This window comes from Prionailurus bengalensis, chromosome E1 (genome assembly GCF_016509475.1).
Source record: "Prionailurus bengalensis isolate Pbe53 chromosome E1, Fcat_Pben_1.1_paternal_pri, whole genome shotgun sequence".
NCBI classification, from domain to species: Eukaryota; Metazoa; Chordata; class Mammalia; order Carnivora; family Felidae; genus Prionailurus; species Prionailurus bengalensis.
Genome location: NC_057347.1, coordinates 34962021 through 34983741, shown reverse-complemented (window position 1 = coordinate 34983741; position 21721 = coordinate 34962021). Strand labels below are relative to the sequence as shown.

The 21721-nt window shown below is 54.0% G+C and overlaps 2 protein-coding genes across 2 annotated transcripts; one reads left to right on the top strand and one right to left on the bottom strand.

The window, feature by feature from the left end:
* Positions 1–74: 74 nt before the first annotated feature.
* EME1 (essential meiotic structure-specific endonuclease 1) lies at positions 75–7065 on the top strand. The gene is made up of 9 exons (XM_043584108.1): positions 75–291; positions 916–1724; positions 1814–1941; positions 4186–4275; positions 4363–4484; positions 4676–4799; positions 5040–5155; positions 5934–6123; positions 6354–7065. The coding sequence occupies exons 2-9, from the start codon at positions 941–943 to the stop codon at positions 6528–6530; spliced, it is 1731 nt and encodes a 576-aa protein (XP_043440043.1). The 5' UTR covers positions 75–291; positions 916–940; the 3' UTR covers positions 6531–7065.
* LRRC59 (leucine rich repeat containing 59) lies at positions 6834–19913 on the bottom strand. The gene is made up of 7 exons (XM_043584109.1): positions 19536–19913; positions 18140–18199; positions 16207–16365; positions 15872–15976; positions 12707–12779; positions 10502–10675; positions 6834–8811 (listed from the first exon to the last, which is right to left on the bottom strand). Exons 1-7 carry the CDS (start codon positions 19638–19640, stop codon positions 8567–8569), a joined length of 921 nt encoding a protein of 306 aa, XP_043440044.1. The 5' UTR covers positions 19641–19913; the 3' UTR covers positions 6834–8566.
* Between the last annotated feature and the right edge of the window lie 1808 nt (positions 19914–21721).

Sequence of the window (21721 nt, the reverse complement as noted above, 5' to 3'; positions counted from 1 at the left end):
GGAGCGTCGCTGTGCTGGCGCGGCGGGCGGCGAGCGGGGGCCTGCCTCCTGAGCGCCCCTCTGCAGGGCCTGGGTGACCAGGGCATCGGGGGCTGTGCCGCGCGGTGTGGACGAGCCGGGCGCGTCTGGCAGGCAGCCTCGTTTTGCCGGACGAATGCGAGACCCAGGGAGGGGACCGGGAGGAGGTCCCTCTGGAGGCATTCAGCGTGTTTACTGAGTGCTTAGCGTGTGTGCCTCGTGCTGTACCGAACGCTGTAGACGCACGATTTTACTCCTCAACAATGTTACCACGTAGGTATTGTTATCCCTATTTTGCTACATTGGAAAGCGAGGCTGGGGAAGGTTAGGTGGCTCATCCCGGGGTCACACCTACAGTGTTAGTGAGTGTTTATTCAAAGATACGGATCCTTGTACCCGACCCAACAGTTGCACTCCTAGGTGTATGTGCAAGAGGGTTGAAAACACGCCCCCACGAAAACGTGGAGATGGATGTTCGCGGCAGCATTGTTCATAATGGGCAAACCCCAGAAACGAACCAAATATCCGTCAGTGCTGAATGGATAAACAAGGTGTGGCCTATCTACGCAGTGTTACACCTCAGTCTTTAAAGAAAGGATGCCTTGATAACCTGCATGTCAAATGCAGAGATCAACCAGGGGTGGTGTTGAGTCTTGGCGTTGAAATTTTCTCATGGTAATCTCCACTTTGTTTATAGGTCGCCTTGACCTAGAAGGGATTTGAGGTGTCCCGTTAGGCTCCAGACAGCTGAGTTCCAGGTTGAATGTGTTGGGACCGCATCCTGTCTTTTCTGTTTCTCTAGATACCGTATGTATTTCCGTAAAGTTGGGCCACAGAACGTGTCTAATGGACTGAATTCAGTGCTAGTCTGTGTCTCATCTCTCTTTTTCCTTTTAGGGAATTAATTTGATAGCGCCTATCGATGGCTCTAACAAAGTCATCACTGTCGCTGGAGTCCAGTGAGAGTGACTCTGAAGAGTTGCCAACGTTTGCCTTTCTGAAGCAGGAAGCGTCTTCAACGAAGAGGAGGCAGCCTCAGAGGGAGAAGATTGTTGTGGTTGACACCTCGGATTCTGAGGCCTCCCGTCCTCCATCACCAAAGTTGAAAGATACACCACCTGTCCCAGACATAGCGGAACCTGTCCCACAAACGGAGCCAGTCAGGGTGCTAAGCAGTGGAAGTGAGGATGAGGAAGAATTAATCCCCCTGGCCCAGAGGCTTACATGTAAGTTTCTGACCCGCAAGCAGCTGAGCCCTGAGGACGCTAGCTCCCCGATTCAAACTGTGTGGGGTCATCGGAGTACTGAAGGAGCATCATGCGGCTGGAAAAAACAGTCCTTTCCAAAGATCCCTGATGCCTCCTTCCGTGACACCTCAGAGAGACGTTCATCAAGTAACAGGGACCCTGTGGGAGACCGTCTGTGCCATCAGCTTCCAGCCTTCCAAGCCACCTGCCCTGTGCAGAGCGACAGCTTGACAGCGACCAAAACAAATGCTGAAGCCCCCCCACTTCAGAAGAGAACCAAGCATGGTCAGAAGGTCCAGAGGAGAGGCCCACGGGGATGCCAGCCGCGGGGACAAGCAAGCCGGAAGGAGAGCACCCTGAGACAACAGGAAAGGCAGAAGAAGGCGGCCCTGGTGAATAGGCTGAAAGTACAGAGGCCCGAGGAATGCTTAAGGCACATCATTGTGGGGCTGGATCCAGGTGCTCCTGGCAACTGTCTTCATCCTGTGCTGGGCCCTTCCTGCTCCTGGGCCACCCACTGATAGCGCCTTTCCTGTCGTCTGTTGCAGTGCTCTTACAGATGGAAGGCGGAGGCCAGCTCCTCGGGGCGCTGCAGTCCATGGAGTGCCGCTGTGTGATTGAGGCACAGGCCGTGCCTTGCAGCATCACCTGGAGGAGAAGGGCCGGGCTAGCTGAGGTAGCAGCTTTTCTGGCTGACGTCTCTCCTCCCCTCTTCGAGCCACCCGATACGTGTGCTTTTATTGTTAAGAATATTAGGCAAGGTCCCAGCAGGAAAACAGAAGGCACACTCAACTTAGGGTAATTTGAGGAAGATTTAATAAAGGATCTGTTTTTTAAAGCGTGGGCAGGCTACAAGGAAACGACAAGGGACGACACAGTACCTCAAGGTAATAATAACACCGTGAACTCAGGATTTCTCCACCTCAGGTACGGTCGGCATTTCAGGTCCGATAATTCTCTGTTGTGGGGGTTGTCCTGTGCGCTGTAGAACGTTGAATGGCATCCCTGGCCTCTAACCACCAGATGCCAGTTAGCACACTCCCGGGCATGACAATCAAAAACGTCTCTAGATGGTGCCAAACATCCCTTGTGGGAAAAACGCACCCCTGGTTGAGAACCACTGACATGTTTCGTACCATACCTCGGCCTGAATGGATGAAGGGGAGAAGTGGTTATCAGAATCCAGGAGAGAGAAATGTAGACAGCACCCACCTTGAGAGAGGCTTGACCTCCAGTAGAGGAAGGTAGCAAACCCTAAGTGACCCCATCTCGAGGGAGCCAGGGAAATGTCTCGACTTCATTCCTCCCTCCCTCCCTCCAATCTCCTCCTGGGTTTCCCGCCAGCCTTTGCACCAGACAGCCTGGTGATGCGGCCTCCTGCAGGGAGCAGAGTGGGGAAGGAGGGAGAGGGGATCCGTGGGGGGGGCAGAGAGAAGGTAATTCTCACAGGATTTCTACTTCTCTCTGGCTGGGCTTTGGGAATGGGTGGGCTCGTGCTTGAATCTCAGGCCCAGGCCTTTATGGCTATGAGCCTAGGCAAATTATTTCATCTCCTTGTGCCTCGTGTGTAAAATGAGGACATCGTTACATCCTTTTGGGTGCCCCGTGTCGTGGGGACTAAGATAACCAAGCACTGGCCCGTAGCAGGCACACAGCAAATGTTCCTTCCTTGGCCCGGGCTCCCAGGTTGCTACAGCTGCTGTGCCTTCCACTCATCTGGTCTGTGAATCCACAATACTCCGCCCCTCATTTAAGAGTTTCTAGATGAAAACGTTAAGATTTTTTCCTCTTGGGGCACCTGGCTGGCTCAGTCCGTAGAGCACTTGACTCTTGATCTTGGGGTCATGAGTTCAAGCCCCACTTGGGGTGTGGAGCCTGCTTAAAAATATTTTTCCTCGCATTTGGCTCTCATTTGCTCAATAATTTAGGGCAATTGCATACTTTTTTTTTTCTTAATTGGTTTTATTTCTTTTGAGAGAGAGAGAGCACACACAGGAGGGGCAGAGAGAAAGAGAGAATCCCAAGCAGGCTCCGCACTGTCCATACAGAGGCTGACCCAGGGCTCAAACTCACGAACCGTGAGATTGTGACTTGAGCTGAAATCAAGGTTCAGACGCTTAACCGACTGAGCCACCCAGGCGCCCCTAACTGCACACTTTGTAACTTGGGTTGTTAGCAAATCTTTATATCCATGTCGCAGCTTAACCTTTCAAGGCACTTCCGCATTCTCCCTCGTGCGTCAGTCGTAGTCACCCCAGTCACCCCGCACAGAGGGAGTTCTTACCCCCACATCACAGGCGGGGGGAGGCAGGTCAGAGGAGCACAGCTGAGCGGGAACTAGAACCCACAGCTCCTCCCACTGCACTTTGCTCTGTTCTGGGCCTTGGCTTCTGTTTCCAGGGACCCAGTCAGAAAACTGCACTGGCCCCGCCGGTCACTGTGCGACACTGGATTGTTGGCCCTGGTGAAGAGAAGGTGCTCTCCCAGGCGGACGTTCCCCTGTGGCTCTTATCTCTGTCACACAAAACCTGTGTGTGTGTGTAAGGGCCACTCAGCTCCCAGTCAGCATCTACCCTCAAGGGCCAAGTTACTTATTTGTACCAACCCCTCTGGAAGAGTTTCCTTCCCCTCCACCCCCCTATCCAAAGCGCCCAGAAACATTGGCAGTTCTCAGCATTTCCACACCTTTTACTCACCGCCTCTGAGACGCAGTATGCCAAGGTCGAGCAGGGGAGGACTGGGAGGGACAGGATCACGGGTGACCGTTTCTGGCCACCACGGCTTCATTCCAGAAGAATACTGCACAAGTGGGCTCGGCTGATGGGAGTGAGTTCATCACCCAGAAGGCCTGGGTCTCCCTCACGGGTGCTGAGCACCTGCTGAGCTGCCCCTCTCTGCTGGGTCCCGGGTCCTTTGGCAGGATGGAGAGGAAGGCTGGGTGGAGGAACCGATGGTCCTGGTGCTGCTCCTGGCAGAGGCGTTTGTGTCCATGGTCTACAAGTTCAAGCAGGTGGGCAGAGACGAGTGTCCCGTGAGGCACGGGGCAGAGGGCCGACTCTAGGGAACAGACATTAACGCAGCGTCTGCCTTCGCGCAGGGAAGCCTGGGTGACTCTGAGAAAGGGAAGGAAACACTCCGGAGCTTCGTAACTGACACCGCAGCGAGGACAGCTGGGAAGGCTCTGTCCCTGGTGATTGTGGACCAGGAGAAATGCTTCAGGTTTGAATTTGTCCTCGAGACAGCCTGAAAAGGGGCAGCTCTTGGGCCGTCGGGTGCACTTACTCATCCCAGATCTGGGTCCTCCCTGGCAAGCCCTGTGGAACCCTCTGGTCTGGTCTTTTCACCCCTTTCCTGCCTGAGCTCAGCCTGGAGCTGCTGCTCTTTGACCTCCCCCCCCACCCCGATTCCAGCGCTCCCCATCTTCCGAGAAGAAGGAAACGGGGAGTGGCAAACAGAGAACAGGCCAAGGAGAGGAAGCGGAGACAACCAGATGCCAGCGCAGGGCAAATGGTGTCCAGGGTAGATGTGGAAGAGGTAAGAACTCGGTGTTGCCTGAGTCGGGCTGGGCTCTCTCTCTCCCCTAACCCAGTTTGCTGTGGATAAGGAACAAAGTGCCTGCTGGACACGACTCTCTGCCTTGGCACCGAGTAGGAGAGAAGGGGCTAAAACAGGGAGCCAAGGCGCTGGGGTGGAGCTTCGGCGGGTGTGAGAGGGCAACTTCGACGAGGCCGAGTCCCTCTGCCCTTCCAGCCCGTCCCGCTTTTGGGTGTCTAGGCATTGGTGGATCTGCAGCTGTACACCGAAGCCCAGGCCCGAATCGTGCAGAGCTGGAAAGAGCTGGCCGACTTCGCCTGCGCATTTACAAAGGCTGTGGCCGAGGCGCCCTTCAAGTGAGTGCCCCCAGCAAGTCTCCGCCCCACCGCCAGGCCTGGTTCTGTGCGGATGTCCTCCTCCCCCGGGGTCTGCTGCCGGCTCATTGTCGGTCAAGCTGGCGGTGGAAGGAGCAGACCTCATGCTGGGGATTCTCATGAGGAACCCTCAAGCCTAGCGCCTGTAAAATGTTCTGCTTTAGCTCATGTTCGTGTAAGTTCGTGGCCTGCAGGCTGCCCTGGGTCACCAGTAAGCCAAGTTGCCAGGTTTCATTACATGGCAGGTCACAGTGTAATAAGCCCTCATGAAACAAACTTTTAGCCTACTTAGTTCTAGGAGTGTTCGTGGTCGGAATTTAGAGTTAGCAAAAGACCTCAGAGACCATTCAGGCCAAGTCCCTCCTCATTCTATACCTGAGGGAACTGAGGCCTTAAGAGAGTGCCTTGTCTAAGCTCCTAGCAGGTTAGAACTGGACCAGGTTCCCCGATTGCCTGACACCCGGTCCCTTGTGTCTGTCTGTCCTTGTGCACACTGCTCTCTGGTCAACACAACCCAATTTCAGCATGTGAAACAATCTGGTACTTTCCTGGTGCTTTCTCTCTTAATGGAAAGGACTAGGTGGTGTTTTTAAGGGAACCAGCAACTAGCGGTGTTTGGGAACAAAGCACTCAAATAGGCCAGATACAACACTGTGCCTGCCTCTTGGGAGGTCAGTGGAAGGAGGGAGGGTTTTTTAAGTTCCCAGCCGAGGGGACAGGTGGAGTGACTGACTCATGACTCTTCAACTGCTATTCACAGGAAGCTTCGAGATCAAACCAGTTTCTCTTTCTGCCTGGAGAGTGACTGGGCGGGAGGGGCAAAGGTTGACCGAGCTGGCAGGGGGCTCGCGCTGGTCTGGAGGAGACAGATTCAGCAGCTGAACAGAGTCAGCCTGGACATGGCCAGTGCCATTGTGGACACCTATCCCTCCCCGCAGCGTCTGGTCCAGGTATGCTGCTGCAGGGGTCACCCCCCACCTGGCACCCCATGGCCTCGGTGGACTCCCAGGCGGCTTCCTTGGGGCACACCGGTGGTCCACAGTGTGGGCCTGCAAAAAGCAGTTAACACTGACCCGGGGAGGACAGGTTCTCCTCCCCAACACCCTAGCTTACTGCCCCCTTATGGATGCACAAGGGTGACTGGATGGTACAGTACTGAGAGGTCATTTGCCACTTGCAGGCTTATAGGCAGTGTTTTTCGGACCAAGAGCGCCAGAATTTGCTTGCGGACATACAGGTTCGCCGTGGGGAAGGTGTGACCTCCACCTCCCGCCGTGTTGGACCAGAGCTCTCCAGGCGGATCTACCTTCAGATGACCACTCTGCAGCCAGCTCTCTCTTTAGACAGTGCAGACTGACGCCAGCCCTCGGGGACAAGGATGACAAACGAGGTTTGCATCTCCTCCGCCTTTGGCCACAGGAAGAGACCGGACGCGCCTCCTTGAAGCACAAGCCTGGGTCGGACCACAGGCTGTTCCCTGGGCACCCTTATCTGCAGAAGTCTCCCTGTCAGCTTGGGACAGATGGCTGAGATACTTGTGTTTACCTTCACAAGCCTTTAATTTTCCTCTCCTAGCAAAAACCCAGCTGCTGTGCACAAATCACCCCTCCCCCCTCCCCCAGCCAGCCCTCAACCCTCAAAACACAAAGAAACACAGACAGACCACTCAGACACATATTTAATAATTGTAGAAATCCAGAAGAACCTCAGCATCAAATCTCGAGATCATGAGTGAACTTCCCTCAGCGGGTTGACTTGACTAGGGCCGGGTGTGCCCTGCCTTCCTACACCCACTGAAGCCGCCTCAACCGGCCCCTGCGTGGGGACTTCCATATCCTTTTAATCTCATGTCACGTACTGTTTAGTTTCAATAAAGCATTTGTACCAATGGCTCTGGAGCTTGGAGGAAGACTAAGGAATGTGTAGTGATTCTGAGTAAGGTATGGGCTTTTGCAGCAGAGCTATCTGGGGAGGGAGAAAGGAACAAGTCACTTCTTCCAATAGGATGGTCATAAGTGGCCATCCTATCCAAATGAGCCACTAAGGCTAAAAACCCTGGACCTCACTCTGTCTCTGAACCATGACAGGTTCTTGTTCCCCTGAGGGAGAGACAAGAAGCTCGTAACTGGGACCTTTCAGTGAATGAGCACCATGATGACCATTTCTTTTCCCTTCATCCGGCTTTTGTGAAAAAGAGAGGCCAAGGAGGCCACAGAGCAAGCAGAGGCATAATCTGGGAGACAAGAGGATGGACAGTCCTGCCCGTCTGTGCTGGTCATTAGGAAGTGCGCCACTTTTAAACTCCGTGGTGCCACTCGCTTCCCTTCATTGCGGAGGTGGTTCTAGGTCTAGACCCAAACAATTCTAGACGTCCATCTCCATGAAACTTTGTGGAGTTTTCAGGTTGACTTTGACTTAACTTTGTCGCACCAACTACCAACAGCTGCCCGAGACAATATGGCTTTGCAATGGTCCACCTCGTTGTTTACTGGCAATCAGGGAGTTAATGCTCTAAAATTGAGGCAAGGAGCCTGGGCCGTCCCCATTTTGCGAAAGCCACATGAGCCGGGGGCAGGGCTCTACAGGAGCTGCCAGGACCCTCGTGGCTATGAGATTTCTATTTGTGGGACATGAAGCTTGCCTACCGTCAAAGATTTTACACCCCAGCCGAGAGACACTCAGTTCTGGTGTGACTTCTGTTCTCTCCTGACATTATTATGGAAGCAAAATGACAGGATACTGGAGCAGGAGTTCAGTTCTGCCTCAACTAGCTGGGAGACCACAGGCAAGTCACAGAAGGCCTCAGTTTCCCTGTCTGCAAGTGTTCTATTGGACTGGGTGGTCCTGAAGTCCCTTTCACAGCCTGAGGTTTTATAGGGTCATTAAAAATGTCTGAGGTCCTTAAGAAAATAGGTATCCCCACCCCCACCCCTCCCAATTTAGGCTAGATTTGCCGAGTATGGTGTTCCCGTAGTCCCCAATCACACTGCCTCCTGATCTGCCCTGGCTGCCCAGGGAGGAATGAAAGAAAGGGTTTGTGACATACAAAAGTATAAATGTAGTGACAGCTGACCTGACCGTTTAGTAGAAATGAGCCTTGCCTTTACACAGCTTTGTAGAACAACTAGAAAAGGCCGTTTTTCCCTCTCCCCACCCCAAGCCTATTCCTTTAGGCATGCAGGTAACTCTCCCCACGTCTCACTTCTTATTCCGCCAGGGGACCCTGACCAAGGAACGGAGAAGTCCTACAAAGAGGGGATCTCAAGTACCAATCGGCAGCCATTTGATGATGGCAGGTAGGTCGGACGCTAAAAAGAGGTTGTGTCCAGCAGAACCCAATTCCATAGGAATCCAAGCTCCAAGGCTGGGAGGCAGCAGGTGTGGAGGACAGGCTCACTGCTGAGAATCGGCCTGCAGCACCCACTGCAGGATGTCGTGGCTGCGCAGACCCCGGACCGCGTTGTCGTAGATGGTGTTCACGCTGGTGCACAGGGGCTGCCGCTGCAGCTCTGTCACCCGACAGGCGACCAGCCCGCCGGCCACACACAGCAGCAGCAGCAGCAGCAGCTTCAGCACAGCCCAGGACCTGGTGTGTTTCCTGGGGGGCGGCTTGCGGGGGCGAGAGCCGGACTTCGATTCTGGAGGGACAGAGTCACAGCGGACAAGAACGTTCAGTCAGTGGGAGACGACCCACACTCGACCCATTGAGGCAGATCCGCCAGAACCTCCTCCTCAAAGGCAAACTCCCAGGCCCTGACGAGAGGACTTTTTAAGACCATCTGAGTTCTTGAAACCCTCTGCTTATGCAGAGCCCGAAACAGAAGTCCTCCTCCAGTGGATCTCAAGAGGGCACACTCAGAACGAGGAGTCATTCCAGGCGCCTCACGGAGCTCAGTCCCCAGGGTCCCTTGGGATCAGGGGAGGGGCTTTTCAGCGGGCAACAAGCACAGTTAGAATGCTGCTTCAATGCTAGAGTGAGTATGTATATTACATTTCTAATTTTTTTTAAAAATTGGTTTTGAGGGGTGCTTGAGGAGCTCAGTCGGGTGAGTGTCTGACTTCGGCTCAGGTCATGATCTCATGGTTTTTGAGTTCAAGCCCCGCGTCGGGGTCTGTGCTGACAGCTCAGAGCCTGGAGCCTGCTTCGGGTTCTGTGTCTTGCTCTCTCTCTGCCCCCCCCCCATTCATGCTCTGTCTCTGTTTCTCTCAGAAATAAACATTTTAAAAAATAATAAAATGTTTGAAACGCTTTTAAAAAATAAATACAATAAAATAAAAACCGGTTTTGAGATTTAAAAAAAATTTTTTAAATGTTTATTTATCTTTGAAAAAGAGACAACGCGCACACGTGCGGGGGAGGGGCAGGGAGAGAGACAGAATCCGAAGCAGGCTCCAGGCTCTGAGCTGTCAGCACAGAGCCCGGTGCGGCGCTTGAACTCACGAGGTGAGACCGTGACCTGAGCCGAAGTCGGCCACTTAATCGACTGAGCCACTCAGGCGCCCCTGGTTTTGAGATTTTTAGCCAAAACTTTTAAACTTGACCGAGCACCCACACGCCAAGAACTGCATGATCCTGTCACATAGGTTTTCTTGCTTAATGCTGTCGCTACCCTGTGAGGAGGTGGGATCCTCATTTTACACAAGGAAACAGAACGGTGGCCAGGCAGCCTGCTCCAGGCCAGCGAGGGAGAGCCGCGGCCGGGCCCCACGCCTTCAGCCTCCCTACAGAATTCCTTCCCCGGCTCAGGGGCCTCTCCCTCACGGGCCCCCCCGGCCCAGAAGGTGTACAATCCTCCCCTATATATGGAGCCACGTCCCTACACAAACCCAACTGGACGTACTCAGGCAAAACACTGTGTTTTTTATACAGCGTGGCTCCCCGAAGGCAGCAAAACGATTCCTCTCGTGTTCAAGCAAAAAGAGGGCGCTCTGTTCCGACTTGGAGAGAAAACCAGAGGTAGTGCTGGCATCTCTGAGACGGTACCGTGCACTCAGAATGCCCTAGTGCACTTCACAGATGATGCGAGGGACTTTTAAGGGCAATGTGACCACATGCAACCTTGGCTTTATGGTGATTTTGCCATCCAACCCTTACAAGAAAGAAGGGCAGCTCCCTATTCTGGGAACGCTCTAAGCCATGTCTCACCAAACACCTGCACGTAAGCACCTGCTCCCCAGGACAGCCCCCCCACCCCCTGTAGGCAAACCCTCCACGTGACTCCCAGGACTGAGAGCATGCTGGATCTGACCGGGTCTGCAGCCTCGCTCACTGCCCCCTCAGTGCCCCCACGGCACCCCCGCCGGAACCCTGCAACTGCGAAAACATACTCGGAGCCTGATTTGCTTCCTTCTTCGGCTTCTTCTCCTGCTCCCGCTTGGCCGCTTTGAGGGCGTCGTACTCCTTTCTCCGGCGCTCCTTCTCTTCCGCCTTCTCCCGCTTCCGCAGCTCCCGCTCCTGCGCCTCCTTAGCTCGCTGCTTGGCCTCCCGCTTCTTCTCGGCCTCTGCAGGAAAATCCACCCCAAGATGACTTCTCACCCACAAACCTGCAAGAGTGCTTTCCTGAGTGACTAAAAGCACGGGCTTGGCCTTTCCCTTATGCCACAGGTCACTGAAGCAGTCTTAAGGAGACAGCTGTCTTCCTGCTCTCCAGGAAGTAAGCGCTCCCTCAAATACGGTAAACTGCTCTCAGGGTTTGCTGGATGGATTATTGAAAGGTTCCCAGCCCCGTGCAGTGGAGAGATTAGGGTAACGTAACAAGGGTACATGAGGAAGGCATGGGTGACGAGCCCGGTGATTCAGAAGGCACAGAGGGACACCCTTATTATACAACTTGGCTGTCAAGAGAAGAAACCGTGATTCTATGGGATTCCGGTCTTCCCAAGCTTCAGAAGGGAACGTAGCATGGGAAGGGCAAGTAAGAAGACAAAGTGAGCACTCAAGTTCACAGTTAGACACGACGGAAATGTTTTCCTGAGAAAGCAAGACTAATCATTTGTCAGAGGGAACCTCTAGGCTCCCACTCAGGAATCTGTGACACATTCTGATTTACTTCACGGTTCAAGTACGTTTACATCCAATGCCCAGCTTACAAATTACTGGGTTCTAAAAATGCACTTCCAGATTAGTTATTTGGAAGCCTGAAGTACATTTTTCCAAAGCCAGAATGCCACAAATTAGGGAGTTAAATGTCTTTCTGGGCTTAAAAGCCCATCTGACCCATAATGTAGCTGAATTGTAGTATGCAAAGTACTGGAGCTTTCCACTGCTTTTCTGTGTACAAACAAGCTCCAAGTTCCAGCTGGGCAATGACAATGCCAAGAGCACATTCTACCCCACCCGGAGAGAACATGTGGAGGCAGGAAGTCAAGCAGCAGTGGTCCAAGGAAATACAGCATCACAGCAGCCACGCATGTGAGAAGGCCCGGTGTCACTCAGGCTCTTTCAGGGTCTGCCCATGACCAGTACTAAGCACGTCCTCCCCCTCTCCAACCACGGAATCCTCCAGTAAGGGGGCTCAGACATCTGCCAGTCAACAGAGCGCCCGCTGTGCGCCAAGCCTTGTTCTAAGTGCTTGAGATACAGCAGTGAAGACAAATCGGGTTCCAGCACCTAAGACCTTCTAGAGACGGAGACAAACGAGTGAACAAACAGAAAAAAGACAACAACATGCGCCACAAAGAGAGTAACAGAGACTGTGATGGAGTGACGGGAGGGATGCTACCCACGTCTGGGTGGTTCGGAAGGGGTTACGGTAAAGCTACGGCAACATCTGAGCAGACAAGAAGGACATGAACCCAGCCGCGTAAAGACCCGAAGAAGAAACCAGGCACAGCCCCTGCGGTAAGACCGGACTTAGCGTGTTCGAGCAGAGGCTCGTGTGGCTGAAGTTAACAGCGTTCTCTCCCCTGGGTGCGGGACACAGCTGGAGAAGCAAGCAGGCCTGGGGCCATGGCGGGCCCGGTCGTCTGTGGAGCTAAGTTTGAATTTCATCCTAAATTCAATCAGGAGCCATTAGAGTGTCTTAAGCAAATAGCAGCATCACCGACTTATGTTGTGAAGGGATCCCTGTGGCTGCCGTGCCGAAGGGGCACCAGCGTGGAGACAGGCCACAGAGCTGGGAGGGGTCTACAGCGCGGAGGCTGAATTACAGTACGGCCCAGGGGTGGAGGAACCATCACACGCGGTCCTTGCTGACACACTGGATACTGGGGAACTGAAGACAGACGTCTGGACATCTTTCCAGTTTCAGGCTTGAATAACTACAGGGATGGTGACAGTCTAGTCCAGGGGACCCCCGGGAGGGCTCGCAGGGGACTGACCGTCTCGGCCACACTTAAGTTGAGCTGCCTCTTAACCCTCCCAGCCGGCTGCCGGACTCTGGAGCTCAATGGAGAAGCCAGGACTAGACACAGATGACACCATACACCACCATACTCCTCCTCACGATGCTTCCACGGACCCCGGCTCCTGACCCGTGGGAGCCAGCGGCCGGGCGAGGACGGGAAGGTGGCTGGCGGAGGGACGGCACCTACCTCGTTCTACTTCCAGCCGCCGCTGCCTCTCTCGCTCCTGGTCAGCCTGCACGGCCTTCATGTGCTGTAACACCTGCAAAGGGGGAGCGGAGATCCGAACTAGCCCAAGCCGGGGGCTCCACGGCACACACGTCTGCTCAGGAGGCTCAAAAGCACGACGGCTCCTTTTAGGTGAGCACAGCCCCACGGCAGCGCGGAGCTAACGGAGGCCATCCTGTCTTCGTCTCCTACCTTACTAAGCCGGCCTTAGCTGGAGAAGGGCCAGCTGAGCCCAGGCCACTAAAGCTGTGAGCAAACACGTTTGTGAAACCCACTGCCAACTGGAGCGTGGAAGGAGTCCTGCTCTTTACAGTCCCTGTCACACGCACGATCTCACGTGTGCCCCAGGCAACTCTTGGTGGTGGGCAGGACGGCACTTCCGCCGAGACCTTCTGACTTCCTGACCTCCCTCCCTCGGCCACCTTACAAAGTTCCGCTCTTCCCAGTCCTCGGGAGGCCTCTTATCTACGTCAGTCGTAACGCTAGTTTCCCTAAGGGTGGCGACTACCGTCCCATCTGCGGGCTAGACACTCAGTATGTGTTTGATGAACAACTGACTGGATCCCCACCTCAAAAGGAAGAAAGCCAAGGCTGACGGGGGGTGATCTGTCCGCCTCGCGTGGCTGGAAGGCAGCACAGCTCAGAGGACTGGTCTTCTGAGCTCCTGGGCCAGAGCTTGTCCCACTCAGGTCAGCACACAAACTAAGGAAGCCTCTAGGAGGAAGCCAAGAGCCATTTGGCCCACACACCGCTCAAAGCCGTGGCTCCCAGAGCCCCTCAAATCCTCGTCCAGTCAGTCGTGGACAGCCCCTGACAAAAACAGCCCCAGAGATTATCACTACGGGCATGGTTAGGGGAGGAGGTAAAAGACTTTATTTTTTCAGGCTGTGTTTTTAGAAGCTATCCCTTGTTTGTAGAGGACAGAGTGAAAGCTTAGAGCCCGGCACAATCCTAACGCTACCACTTACGGACCCTGTGACCTTAGCAAGTGACTCAACCTCTCAGGCTCCCTGCAAGAGCCTGCTTTGAAGCCACAAGGAACCCTGTCCTGAGCAACCCAGGCCTTGAACCTGCCGCAACCTCTCAGAAGGGAGTCAGTCTTACTAAAAAAAAAATGGCCACTCAACAAGGAGTGCAGGATCTGCAGGAAGGTCAAGCCTGATGGTGAGAGGCAGCCCAAGTTCAAAGTCCCTGTCTCACTCTGAATTCCGAATACTAAGTAAGCACCAACCATTCAGGCGGTTTTAAGGGGTGTACAGGTGGCTAAATAGAGAGCTGAGAGGTTTAAGAGACCTCCCTTTTTCCCCGGGCCCTAATACATCAGGAGTTAGCCGAAAACAGCCAGTTCAGGAAAAGGAGCGACTCCTCTGGTGCAGACCGTGAGCCCCGAGGGTGGATTCTGCCCACCGGTCCCAGTCCACGTTTTCTGATAAGCACTTGATGAATGCTTTCCAGCTAACAAATTATTTTTAAAAGGTGCTGTACTACGCCCCAGGCTTATCAGTGACTACAGCTGACCCATGCAGCCACAAGGTCAGGGCTGGTGAGATCTACGCTATCTCCCGGGGACAAGTGACCTCGATCTGGCCGGCCCAAGCCACGCTACTACAACGCCTAAAGGTGTGCCAGAGACCGCTCTGGGCAGCAGTGCCAGGGAGCGTGGCTCTAGTTACCACATCCACGACGCAGTATGCTACCTGGAGCTCCGTCTGGAAGGTAGGTGCTAACACTAAAGACCTCTGTGCTCAACAGAAGTTATCCTCGTGGAGTATCAGCAATTTCACGAGGTTTCACGTATTACTAGTTGAATGAATAAAGGGAGAAATGAAACGTGTGCGTACTGGGCATGTCTCGGGTCAGAGAAATGGCAGTCGTATCCACTACTTCCCGGGGTTATGAGGAGCATGAGGTGAAATACAAAGCATGCAGGACGAAGGGAGAGTCATCCCTTACAGCTATCGTTCTTTCTCAGAACGCACATCACTCCTAAAGCGCCAGGAGTTCCCCGATCACTTGTACTGTTCTCAGCTAAGGGCAAGCTGTTGCCGTGGCTACCTGGCTGCACTGACCTTGTACTTGGATCTCCTGTGCCAGTGGATGACAGAGATGATGAGACTCTCTCAGAAGCCCTCAGCTAATGACAAGACAAGGCTATTATTCTTGAGCCTCACCTAGAGACCCGCGCCCCCCGCCCCCCTCGTGCCCGCATCTCACTGACATCAATTCTAGGATTTAAATCTAAAGCGTTTAAAGTCTATTCTGTTCATCAAGCCTCCTCAACATGGCCAAGTAAGTCATCTGGTGCTCAGCTGAAGCAGCAGCAATCTGTTCTAAAGCTGGAGGGAAGAGGGACTGTGGCTGGAGTGTGAGAGATGCGTGGTGTCGTTCTTAAGAAGCAGCACAAGGCCCCCTCAGGGTTGCTGGCTGTGTCTGCTTCCGTGCCGCCTTTGGTTCCTCGCTCCTCTATCAGATGACTTGACTGAAATCAATCAGATCTGCCCAGGACGTGTCTGCCTATCGGTACAGCACCCAAATGTTGACACCGTTATCAAAATTCCTATAACCACCGTGACTTAGAAAGGCCACAGCCCCTACCCTTCTTGGCCCATTTGAACAACTGTCAATAGTGTAATGTGGGATCAGGCAGGGTCCTGGTTTCTTAAATGTTTATTTATTTTGAGAGAGACAGAGAGAGAGAGAGAAAGAGAACGCACGAGAGAGCAAGTGCGTGAGCGAGTGGGGGAGGAGCAGAGAGGGAGTGAGAGAATCCCAAGCAGGCGCTGCGCTGACACATGGGGCTCGATCTCACAAACCAACAAACCATAACCTGAGCCAAAATCAAGAGCCGGATGCTTAACTGACTGAGCCACCCAGGCGACCCAAGGTCCTGGTTTCTTAAGAACGGAAGTTTTGCAGTAGAGAAGACAGTCTTGTTCTGCTACTTGTAAAGTCAACATAGAAACAAAGGTCCCTCTGCCTGACAGGCTCATAGCAGATGTATTTCACTGGGACCTTAGTGCTCGAATCAACACACAGCTACAGGTGCCCTGGGAGGGAAAAACAAGAGGAGGCGGAGGCTAGTCCCCGGGGAATGGCAGAGGCGACCCGGGGGAGCTTCGTGCTTACCTTGTTGGCACACTGCTTACACTGCTTCTCATCCAAGCAATCCCCTGCCACTTTGGCCAGGACAGGATCCAGGGGGTTATCCTTCAAGTCCAGCCACTTCAGGCTCTGAAGGGATAGAACAGAGAGGCTGGCTAAGCCCAAGTTCACAAGAGAGTCCCTCAAGGCGAGCAAAATGAGCAGGAAGAAAGCCCCTGTGTGTTCCAGCTGCAGGGAAAGCCGTGCGAGGCAGCACCAACAAGGTGGCATTTCCGCCAGCCTTCCTCACAGCCATGCTCCATCGGCCCCCGAGCCCCGTGCCTCACCCGACCGTGGAACGCTGCTTCGTGAACCGTTACCTTGAGCTGAGCAAAGCTGACGGGCAGGGTCACCAGCTTGTTGTTGAGGAGATCCAGGTGCTGGAGGTTGACCAGACGGCCAAAGTCTGCCGGCAGCTGCTGCAGTCTGTTCTTACTCAGGTCCAGCTTCACCAGGTGTGTGAGGCCACAGAAATCCGACTAGGACCCAAAGAGACAGCGCCTAAGCCTCGGGCGCACACTCTGGTGTGGCCACCGCAGAAGCCCGCGAGCCAGAGGCACCTGACCCTACCTGCCACCGGCTGTTCCACCCTGGATGAAGTGCGGCTAACACTCAGCCCCTCTGGTGCCAAGCAGTGAGAAGTACGTGGAAAAGGACGTAGCACAAAGTGGGCACAAAATAAGTGTGTTCCCTCATGCTCTGTTCTCGCTGCGACTGGAGCCATTGAGGGGGGTCCCTCCTGTGCCCCCACAGCACCCTGTGTTCTCCTTTCACAGGAGCTGTCGAAACACAACGGAACCATCCGCCTTCCTGAAAAGATGATGCGCCCCTTAAGCGCTCAGTGTCACTCTTTGTTCTTCACGGCACCTAGCACAGTACCCACCTGAAATCAAGCTCCGGCCTTGGCTAAGAGACACTACTCATGCTCTCCGGGGACCTGAAACCGCCAGTGATTCTGCACTGCCGAGGAAGGCACAAACAACTGAGTTCAGACCGAAAAGAGCACCAGGGGCTGCTTGAGTGACTCCCGACAAAGCGTGCAGCAGCATCAGGCTGCACGGAACAGCCACCATCCTGTCATTAGACATGGAATACTTCCTAGGGGCAGCGGGACCTCAGCTGCTTTTTCAGTGTGAAAAACGGTTCCTGATGAGCCGCAGGAAGACACTGCAGATAATGAGCGAGGCCCGGGAGAATACTGAGAGGGGAACAGACTAACGATCCGATGAATAACCTGCCAACTTCTGAGACTCGGTCCCTGAGCCGGAGCCCAGTGGAGTACGTCAGGGAGCGACACGGCCAGAGTGATGGATGGAAAAGGCAACGAGGAAGGAGCACTGCTCTGGAGGAGAATGGCTATCACCCCGGAGAGGCTGAAGGGCTGAACCACTCCAGGGCCTAGACGGGTATAAAGGATGGCGAACTGAAGAAATCTCGAAGCATATGAAAGAGGAGAACTGGGAGAAGTTGTGCAAGAAAAATCAAAAGGATCTGACCACAGACTGGCTGTGTTGAACAAAAAAAGTGTCTCGAGTAATTCAAGGGTTGGGAGAATAATAATATGGTAGTCCCCAAAACCATACTTTTTTCCTTTCCCCATCAAAAGGAGGCTGTTCATAAACAGCTTTCTCCCTGCGCTGCACAGCAACTTCCGGAATGGCTTCTGATCTCCTCTACCCAATAGAGAGGTAAACTGTTCTTCAAAGGAATAAAATAAGGCAGAAAAAAAGATGAGCCCAATAAGTGATTCAGCCAGCACTCCGCTGCCTTTAGTGTTTCGTGGCCCGACTTTCCCACTGTTCTGAAGAATGAAGCCTTGCTTCCCTTCTTGCTGAGACAATCCACCCCACCTCACCCACCCCCCAGCATGCTCCGATTCAGTCACAGCCTGTCTGCAGGGCCTGTCCTGAAATTGCACCTTATGACCTAACTCCTCTAAACAAGAAGGAGAGGGGTGCCTGGGTGGCTCAGTCAGTTGAGCATCTGACTTCGGCTCAGGTCACGATCTCACGGTTCGCGAGTTCGAGCCCCGCGTCAGGCTCTGTGCCGACAGCTCAGAGCCTGGAGCCTGCTTCGGATTCTGTGTCTCCCTCTCTCTGCCCCTCCCCCACTTGCACTGTCTCTCTCCCTCTCTCTCTCTCAAAAATAAATAAACATTAAAGAAATGAAAAAAAAAAAAAAAAAAAAAAACAAACAAGAAGGAGAAGCAGCATCAGGGCTCTAGAAGGAACTGTGCTTGCTTGCCGATCTTACCGGTAGACTAGTCAGTTTATTGCAGGACAGATCCAGTATGGTGGCCTTTGGGAGGGCAACCTAGGAAAAGGAACAAGAACAAAATGTCAGACCAGCATATGGAATGATTCAGTGACATCTGCTAACGAGGCAATTTCCAGAGAAAATTCCCACAACTAGGAAAGGCCTTTAAAAATCGGCACTGAGGGGCGCCTGGGTGGCGCAGTCGGTTAAGCGTCCGACTTCAGCCAGGTCACGATCTCGCAGTCCGTGAGTTCGAGCCCCGCATCGGGCTCTGGGCTGATGGCTCAGAGCCTGGAGCCTGTTTCCGATTCTGTGTCTCCCTCTCTCTCTGCCCCTCCCCCGTTCATGCTCTGTCTCTCTCTGTCCCAAAAATAAATAAACGTTGAAAAAAAAAAAAAAAAAGAATCAGCACCGAAATATAACGTAGTAAGAGCAGCGTGCATCAGCACTTGCGACCTGGCGAGTATTTTACATTAGTCTTAATCCTCATAACCCTAGAAGATGGGAACTATTATCACCATTTGATAAATGAGGAGGTCTAGGCATAAAGATTAACTAGCTTGCCAAGGGCACTCAAGAGATTAAGCAATGAAACTGGAAATCTGTTCTAACTTCCGCACTACAGAGCCAAGTGCAATTCGTTAAAGGCAGTGGGGAAAACGTAGGTCATCCCCAAGTAATGCTAGGGTGGGGGGTGCAGGTAGGAAACCCGGCGGGAAAAGCGGGGACTAAGATCTAACTCTACCCTGGCAACAATCCAGCCGTGTAACCTTCTGGGACCTCGGGCCTCAGTTTCCTGAGTGGGAGCCGGGGAGGAGCGGGGTGGTGGGGTGGGCGGCAGCGCCCGGATTCCAGCCAGTTTAAGCTGGAATTTGGGAAGAGCCCTCAGCGGCCCCGCAGTGACACTTCGCAGAATTCAAGGAAGGACGCCCCAGGGCTGGGACAGCCGGCTGGGATGGCCGGCTTCCTAGAAATGCAGGGTTCTGGGCCACACCCAGGTCTACCCAGAGGCCTACTTCTCGGCCGAGTCATTCATTCATTTGTTCATTCATTCTCCCACTGCAGCCAGCAACCACACCGTGGGCGCCTACTTTGAGTCAAGCACGGAGCTGAGCGCTGCGAAAGCCCCCAGACGAGGGGAGATTCACTCCCGACCCGTAAAAAGCTCAGGGCCGAACAAGCAGCTCCTTCTCATCTTCTGGAACTGCGCCAAAGTGACACGTGTACATCCAAGGAAGAAAACTGGGGGCAGAGGTGGGCGCCCGAGGACCGAGTCCCACTCCTCCCACCTGGTTTTAAGACCTGGAAACTGAGGCGTGGGAAAGGAGGCGGCCCGCGCAGGGGCCAGCGCCGGTCTCGGGTGGGCACCTGTGCCCCGCGGGACTGTACTGACCAGCTCCTTGATGGGGACCTCATTCAGGTCGCTGAGGCTCAGGTCCAGCTCGTTGCCGTCCAGCTTGTCGCGGAGGTTCCCGCCCTTGCTACCGGCCTTGGTCATGGTGACGCCGGCTGAGCGGTGCCGGCTCCGGGGCTCCGACGGGCAGGAGAGGCGCCGGGAAGCCGCTCGTCGGTTCAGCGGACTCGCACCCAACCGACAACGCCTGCGTCCGCCGCCGCCTCAGGTGCGAGACGCCGCCGTCCGACCGACCGCCCGCTGCACTCTGAGCCCCGCGCCCCGCTCCCACCGGTGCCGCCGCGACGACGACCACTTCCGTGTCCACGTCACCTTCCGCGGCCACTGAGACGGGCGGGGCCAGAGCGGCCCGAGTGTGCGCGAGACCGCCCTCTGGCGCTTAGGAGAGCGCACTGCAGTCGCCTCCACGTCCCGGAAGGGTGGGGTTCAAAGCCTTGAGTTCTGTTGCCGGGCGGGCGAAGCCACCGCTTTCCCCATCCCGGGGCCCCTGGTAGGCCACTGTCGCTGGCAACGCCAGGAGGCGAAAGGGCACGGGCCTGGGTGCCAGAAGACCTGGGTTGCATCCCAAACTGACCTCACCAAGTCACCCCCGTTCCCCTGGATTAGGAACTGAAACCTCATGTCCTTCAAAATTGCTCCCTGCCCTCTTTAACTTAATCCCCAAATCATTATCACTCAGAAAATTCGAGCCTCAGAATCTCTCTTCTCTCCTCTTCCCTGCCCCAGTCCTTGTCTAGGCCGCCGTTAGCTCGTGCCTGGATTTCTCTTGAGTCTCTCTCCCCTCCACCTCTACCCAGCTGCCCAGATCTTGCTAAAAATCTAGCCAAGTCTTTCCGCTGCTTAAAACCCTTCCAACCTTGGCTACCTCTAGGATATGGACCCTCTCTTTTCTAGACCGGTCCTTGCCCGCTTCTGCAGTCTCCTCACAAACCCCAGTCCCTTCCTGCCCGGGGTGCTGTGTAGACTGCCATTAGGCGGCCTCCACACCTTTCCCTCTCCTGGGATGGCCTTGCTTCCCAACGCACCTCTGCCTGGCTAATTTCTAGACCTCCGGGAAGCCTCCCTGTCCACCATGAACAGCAGACTGAGTTAGGGGTCCCTCCTTGGGACTCTGGCAATGTCCTGTGTGCTGCCTTATTATCAGGAGTGGCAGAGTTTGGCTACAGTGGGGCCTCTGGCTCTGCCCGTTGCTGTTCATGAAACCGTAAGCGATCGCCCTGCCTTATTTATGGATAGATGAGAAATGTGCATAATAATGATACCGACTGGTAGCGGCGGGGAGGACTGAATGAGCCAAACACACCAAGAGCTTGCCACAGCGACTGGCACTCAGTGAGTACCTGATAAATATTTGCCTTAATTCATAATCTGCCTTGTGTTATCTTTAGGTGTCTGTCCTCCACTCTGGACCATGAGCGAGGGATATGGTCTTTGTATCCCCAGTGTCTGGGTGTCAGATGCACCACAGTTGCTCATTCAAAGGTGGCTGAATGAATGAATGAACGAGTGAAGCGCTTCACCCGCTTCACACCTCCGTTTGCTCATCTTGGAAGTGGGGATGCTAAAGCTTATCTCAGAGGGCAACTGTGACGACCAGGTGAAGTCCGTGTGCAAATCCTTGCGCACACGCCTCCTACCCCCAACAAGGCGCCCTGCTGGGCTTCTGGGAGCCAGGCAGGACAATTGGATAAGAATACATTAGCACTTGGCAATCTCTAAAGCCGCTGAGCATCCATTATCTCATTCTGATCAAGTACACGAAGAGATGATAGGGCACGTTTTGTTGTTCTCTCTCTCTTCTTAAGGAAGAAACTCGGGGAGAAGCAACTGGTCCTCAGTCACTTAGGGGCAGACCCGAATCTTTTGATTCCAAATCCTGTTTCTTTTCACTCCACCCTATCATGCCTATCCCCAAGGAGCCTACAGTCTACGCAAATAATTATTCTAGAAGGTAGAAAGGATAAGGGCCCTAATACATACGGATAAAATCTGTGGAGAGGTGCAGAGCTGTGCGGGTACGTGTTAGAGCGTGATAACATCAGACTAAAGTATTTGAGGGCATTCTGTGTGACTATGACCATGATTTTCATACATTATTTCTTTTAACTCACAACGGCAGATACTCTTTCCGTTTTCCAAAGACAGTAATTGAGGCTCAGACAAGT

What these genes read in the sequence shown, in the direction of transcription:
- EME1 (XM_043584108.1), top strand. Translation starts at nt 941, where the DNA reads ATGGCTCTAACAAAGTCATCACTGTCGCTGGAGTCCAGTGAGAGTGAC. An exon ending in CCAGGGTAGATGTGGAAGAG is followed by an intron (nt 4,800 to 5,039) that starts GTAAGAACTCGG and finishes TTGGGTGTCTAG; the next exon opens with GCATTGGTGGATCTGCAGCT. An exon ending in CCCCGCAGCGTCTGGTCCAG is followed by an intron (nt 6,124 to 6,353) that starts GTATGCTGCTGC and finishes TGCCACTTGCAG; the next exon opens with GCTTATAGGCAGTGTTTTTC.
- LRRC59 (XM_043584109.1), bottom strand. Translation starts at nt 19,640, where the DNA reads ATGACCAAGGCCGGTAGCAAGGGCGGGAACCTCCGCGACAAGCTGGAC. An exon ending in AGGTCCCCATCAAGGAGCTG is followed by an intron (nt 18,200 to 19,535) that starts GTCAGTACAGTC and finishes TCCTTTTCCTAG; the next exon opens with GTTGCCCTCCCAAAGGCCAC. An exon ending in TCAGCTTTGCTCAGCTCAAG is followed by an intron (nt 15,977 to 16,206) that starts GTAACGGTTCAC and finishes CTATCCCTTCAG; the next exon opens with AGCCTGAAGTGGCTGGACTT.